The sequence below is a fragment of the Camelina sativa genome, chromosome 8 (genome assembly GCF_030686135.1).
Source record: "Camelina sativa cultivar CO46 ecotype springtype chromosome 8, ASM3068613v1".
Classification (NCBI taxonomy): Eukaryota; Viridiplantae; Streptophyta; class Magnoliopsida; order Brassicales; family Brassicaceae; genus Camelina; species Camelina sativa.
Genome location: NC_141887.1, coordinates 25,183,621 through 25,189,849, shown reverse-complemented (window position 1 = coordinate 25,189,849; position 6,229 = coordinate 25,183,621). Strand labels below are relative to the sequence as shown.

The 6,229-nt window shown below is 29.9% G+C and overlaps 1 protein-coding gene across 2 annotated transcripts; it reads left to right on the top strand.

Moving 5' to 3' along the window:
* Positions 1-439: 439 nt before the first annotated feature.
* Positions 440-2,652, top strand: LOC104707956 (WAT1-related protein At4g01450). Of its 2 annotated transcripts, XM_010424417.3 has the most exons (6): positions 440-853; positions 1,086-1,148; positions 1,253-1,369; positions 1,492-1,879; positions 1,990-2,141; positions 2,252-2,652. In XM_010424417.3, the coding sequence occupies exons 1-6, from the start codon at positions 666-668 to the stop codon at positions 2,430-2,432; spliced, it is 1,089 nt and encodes a 362-aa protein (XP_010422719.2). In that variant the 5' UTR covers positions 440-665; the 3' UTR covers positions 2,433-2,652. The 2 variants fall into 2 exon arrangements, with proteins under 2 accessions (XP_010422719.2, XP_087318838.1); XM_087462712.1 differs by lacking the exon at positions 2,252-2,652 and having other exon boundaries at positions 532-853; positions 1,492-1,781.
* Positions 2,653-6,229: the final 3,577 nt, after the last annotated feature.

The following is a 6,229-nucleotide window of genomic DNA, read 5'->3' as shown; positions in this document are numbered from 1 at the left end:
CGAAATCCGCTCTGTAATCAGACCGGTAATTTACTTAAATCATGGTTCGTCAATGAAAAATTAATTACTCGTCTCTAAAGATCTCACTAAAAATTATTTGCAAGGTATCACAAGAGCCGAGTAAATTATATGATAACATAAAATCATTCGTTGAGTTCGAACATCAACACCTCGTATATTATATGATAACATATATATATATATATATATATATATATATATATATTATTGTAATATATGCAAGAAATTCATCACAATAAAACATATGTTGTAGTTTTCAAAAAAAGAAAAGAAGAAGACCATGTTGTATCTTTTTTTTTTATTATTGGGTAATTATATATCATTCTCTTCCACCAAGAAAAACAACATATTATATCCACAGATAAATTGTTTCATTGTTATAAAGAAACTCATAGCTACCAAACTCGTTTTTTGAATATTTTAACATTTTCTTTGTCGTTTCATTAGCAAATGGGCTCCGACTCACCATATATGTTATTTATAAATATGTTCACCAAGTCCTTAATGCTTCACTACTCAAACAAGTTTCTGAAGAAGAGATAGAGAGAGAGAGAGAGAGTTTGAGGAGAGAGTAAGCGACCAGAGAGGAGAGAGAGATTATTAAGTATTAAACAGATAGTACGTAGTTAATTTACTTACTAATCATGGCGGGTTTTATCGATGGGAAATGGGCACCGATGATAACGGGTGTTTTCATTAACATCATTTTGGGAATGGTTAACGCTTTGGTTAAGAAAGTTCTTGATGGAGGCATTAATCATATGGTTATTGCTACCTATCGTTTGGGCATTTCCACTGTTTTTCTTATTCCAATCGCTTACTTTTGGGAACGGTAGGTTCACTTCTTCCAATCGTTTGATGCTTTGCTATCTTACTTTTTTTTAAATGATGATTTGTTATTTACTTTAGTCTTTTTATTTTCGTAATAAAAAGTTAATCAAACTATAAAATAAATGAGAATTTTTATGAATATTTGTCATTTTATATGTACGGATATTGAATCGGAATTGTGTGCGAGTGTGCCTAACAAAATAAATATTCGATTTCATGATTAATTTGGTCAGGAAAACAAGACCAAAGCTAACCATAAGCATCTCATGTCAGCTTTTCGTCAGTGCCCTTTTTGGGTAAGTTTCAGTTTTAACTCCTTATTTCTTACTATTATTTCTCTCTTTATTGTTTTTGTAATTGTTTTCTTTTGTGTTTGTAAATAAAATATTTATTTTTCCAGGGCGAGCTTGATGCAATATTTCTACTTGCTTGGACTCTCCTACACTTCTGCGACGTTGGGATCTGCTTTCTGGGCCATAATGCCTTCCCTCACTTTCGTTATGGCTTTACTATTTGGGTACAATTATTTATTAGAAAGAAGAAAAAATATATATATAAATGAAAGTACCTTATATATGTTATCATTTCAAGTGTAACCACCTTACACCTTTTTCTTTATTGTTATAAAAATATTTGCAGGTTCGAAAAGCTAAACTTGAGAACCAAAGTAGGACACGGCGTCATTCTTGGAACTTTGATAAGCTTAGTAGGAGCTTTACTTCTTACTATGTATGAAGGCATCCCATTAACACACTCTCAACCACAAGCAACGGTGTCAAACAACCACACAGGGCATGAGAACTGGATCAAAGGTTGTTTATTTTTGTTGACAGGAGTTGTACTTTTTAGTTCTTGGATGCTTATACAAGCCAAAATCAACACGAATTACCCTTCTCCATACTCGAGTACCGTTATTTTGTCGGTCTTTGGTACGCTTCAGTGTGCCCTTCTTAGTCTGATCAAGACTAGACATGTTGACGATTGGATCCTCAGAGACGAGCTTACCATTATAACCGTCGTTATAGCGGTACAATTTTCATATACCTAACCTAAGACAATTTTTTGTCAACATATTAATAATTTGGACCCACTATAAGAAGACACATGGATTTATTGTTTGTGTATCTACGTTTGTAGGGTGTGGTTGCACAAGGAATGTGTACAGTAGGCATATCGTGGTGTATCAAACAACAAGGACCTGTCTTTTCCTCAGCATTTAGTCCTGTCGTGCTTATGTCTGCTACCTTGTTCGATTTCTTGATTCTTCATCGTGTGATTTATTTGGGAAGGTATATATATTATAAAAAATCTAGACTTCGTTTATATATAAACTCTACAAACCCTCACAAATATATATAGCATTTGCGTGTTATGGACTAAACTTTTATTTTTGTTGCAGCGTTATCGGATCTGTGGTGGTTGTGATCGGTTTATACATATTTTTATGGAGTAGGGGTAAGCAAATAGAGGAGTGTAAGACCATGAAGTTGCCTACCAATACGGTGGACGAAGAAAAGGAAGAGGAAGGCCGTACAAATGTTAACAGAGGCCAACTTTTGGTTATACCAATGACCCCTTGATCTACTTTCCTAATCACTATTGTCCAACAAGAAGGATCGATATCTCTTAAAGAATTTAAATATGAAGAGGGGACGATAATGATAGTTTGATTGTTTATTGGACTATTTCATGACTTCTGTTGCAACTTTAATTTTTTTGGATTTTAAAATTCCTACAGGCTTCATTTGGATATTGTAATTTGTTTATATGAATAAACTCTATCAAATATGACCTAATTAATTGACTGATGGTTCATTCTGCTTGGATATAACAAAATAATCAGAGAAAGTCTATTCTAGCAAATCCATACTAAATTTTAAAAGATCATTTTATTGAAATGATATCACAAAAATAGTTTGAACTGAGCAGTCTCCTAGCTAAGACCATTGTAGAGTGTTATTTGAACATACATAAATGTTAAGTACATTTTATGTTTTACCCTTTAAATTATATTTCTTTGAAAAGTTATTTACAAAGTTAATCCCTACAAAATTGCACTACTTTTTTTATATAAACTAATTAACTCTATCTATAAATTATTTATTATATATATTAACATTTTTTAAGTACATTTGTTAATCTATCCTTTTGGTTATACTTAATTACGTGAAAAGTTTTTTAAATTTTTTTTTTCACATTTTATCTAATTTTCATAATCTCTCTACTTTCAAACATAAATATATGATTTTCTTTAACTTTTATTTGATCTTATATTCAAATTATTTTGAACTACTATATAATACATTTACTTAATTAAATTTGTGAACTTTTTCTGCATATAATATGATTCAAATTTTTTAAAATAGACATATATTATTCAATCGATAAATGAAATTTGTGATTTTTTCTGCATATGATGTGATTCCGAGTATGAATGAACAGAGAGCTTGATTTATCAGACATTCAAATTTATAAAAATTTTGATTTATTCCGTTTCTTTATTTTGAAAATTTTAAAAATTTTAAAAGTTAAAATATCATTAACTTCGTGCTACACGGATAAAACACTATTTCATTATTTAGTTAACATCATCAAATTAGAGTAATAAATATATATTTTGTTAAAAAAAAAAGAGTAATAGACATATCTAATTAAGTTGATTAAATTAATATTATTGAAATAATCAAATTATCTTGTAGTATTTTATTGGTTAAATCATCAAATTAACAATACGAGCAATACAGACTAACAAAAATCGAACAATTAAACAAATATTTCTTAAAAGGCGAGGAGGTATGGTATGTTGGGCTACTTACTAGTTACTATGCCTCTTTTTTTTTTTTTTTTTTTTTTTCTAAACTATGCCTTTTCTTACTTCACATTCTCCATGTATATACTTATACGTTCTAAACTTAATTAAATATATCTTTATTTATAAATCATTACAACCAGAAAAAAAAATCATGTTGCTTTGCCTTTTCTTTATAATACTGCTGAGGAACCGGTACATGAAAGGAGCGAAAGCTCAAGCACTTACAAAAAGATTCTAATATCCAAACAAGTAGAAAATCTATATCGAAGGTATACATAATATATGCAGATATAGATGACTCTCACTCAGCAGTCACAAATCAGGAAGTATATAATAGTAAGTGGTATTATATAAAATGTCGCATCGTTACACGACAAGGGGTCTCTACCAAGTGCTAGCTATAAAGCATGGTTTCTTCTACAATAACAATGCTTCAAAATTTAATATTGTTCCAGCAATAGCTTTTGTATAAAAAAACAAAATGAAGAGACAAAACACAAATCCAATAACTAGTGTAAACTTGTCTGGATTCGCAATAAATCTTTAAGGTCACGCCAATTTTAATTTCAGAGACGTTACCCGCGTTTTAATCATTAATTCCGGTATTCGACCATAACCATTTATGTGCTTACATAGTTTTTTGTTGCTTTCGGTTTGTCTTGTGTTTGTTTAAATTGTTTTGCTAAAATGATGTCATGCATGATTAATAAAATTGCTTTTTAGATATTGTCATAGTAAAACTAATAACAACCACAACTACACTTTGGAATCTGTAGAAATGACGAGCTTCTTTTTCACGTCATTCGTATTAAATGGATCACAAACTATCGATAGGATTTTTACCACATGACCTATTTCGATGACTAATATATTTAATATATAATTTGAAACCAAGATTCACATTAATTAAAATTTCAAGATATACACTTCTTACATGAAATTTACGGTGAGAGTTCGTGACTAGAAAACACGATATAAGTTTTCTTACAAAAATTTGTTCTTAAAGATTTTTATTAAAATAAAATATATTTTTTTCGTTGGTTACTTCGTGGGTGCGTATTGCGTCAGTGCGTTTGCTAAATTTATATTTTATGGCTTCTCGCTTTTTTGCATGGCTAACCCCACGAGGGTTTGTTATCTTATAGCAAGAAAGCATGAACACATGTCAGAATCACCTAGAATCCGGTTTCGACCGCTTAATTCATGCATAACATATACATTATAAAAATGTAACTAAAGTCGGGAAATCGATTATGTTCACTCTTTCTTCTAATATACTAAAGGAACACGTAAAAAAAGGGTGAGGCTATACACTGAAACTCTTTATTGACCACTGACTCTCAAGTCTTAATTACGTGACTGATCACTGAGGGATATGACATCAAAATAATTGAATTATAATGAATTTACGACATTTGTTTATATGGTCTTTCTAGAAAGTATCAAATTTTGTTTTTTTTTCGGTAGTTATAAGTTTACAACACTGTATACGTCGTCATTGTCGCAACAACGCTCCGAAGAGGTAAATTCCAAATTTTCCAACAAACAAATCTACTCATTAACATGTACAGAATTTCTAGAAGAGATTGTCATGACGCTAAATCATAACTTTTTAAAAAATCAAAATTTATGTTTGTAGATAGATATTGAGTTTGTTGTTCTTATTTATTGCATTAACGCAGGGAAAACAACTCAACTGCTTTGGCCACAAGTTATTAGAAAAGTAATAAAAGTATAAAACAAAAGAAACATATAATTTGACATTAAGATAAAAATGTAAAACAAGAAAAATTAAACACTTCTTTTTTTTGAATATAATGTTAAATTAGATTCTAGAACAAAATAAACGTTTGTACAAAGCAAAGCCTTATGTTTTTGAAACTGTTTCTAAAATTAAACACTTCTGATTACAAGTATAAATTTACTTTAATTCAACTATAGCTAGAAATGATTTTTTAATATTGATCGTGATTCGTTTTTACTGTTTGCTACTTTGCTTACGCTTAAACACTACAAATCTCGTTTGTGTTAGATAATGTTTTCAAAATAGTTTCGATACGTCCCTAAAGTCCCGTTCACCAATTAAGTAGTTTTATTGCTAACTATTAATAATACTATTCTTTTTACGAATGGAAAGAACAGGCAAGTTGATATATATTAATACTGCAATTCCAACTCAAGTTAGTGGATTTAGAAAGTATTTTGCAAATGGACGAGAACGAAAACATATATTTCATGAAAAGAGAAATGAATCATTATTCTATAAACGAAATGCGTCAAAAAGCTTGGTCATACTGAATTTTTTGGTCTTTCATCTTGACAGAGACAATTCTCGGAACTTTGATACAAAATTATTATCGACGTAGGCGCAATCAAAGAAAGCAATGTCGATCTAATATAACACGAAACAGAAAACGTATGACGTAACTATTAATATATAAATTTCTATTTTTCTTAAGGAAGAAATTTATTTAAATATTATTTCATTAAAAGGCTATAGATATAGTAGATTTTGCATGATTGAAGCAGTGCTTACTCTCGAAATAAGATAATCAATGGTTGGGT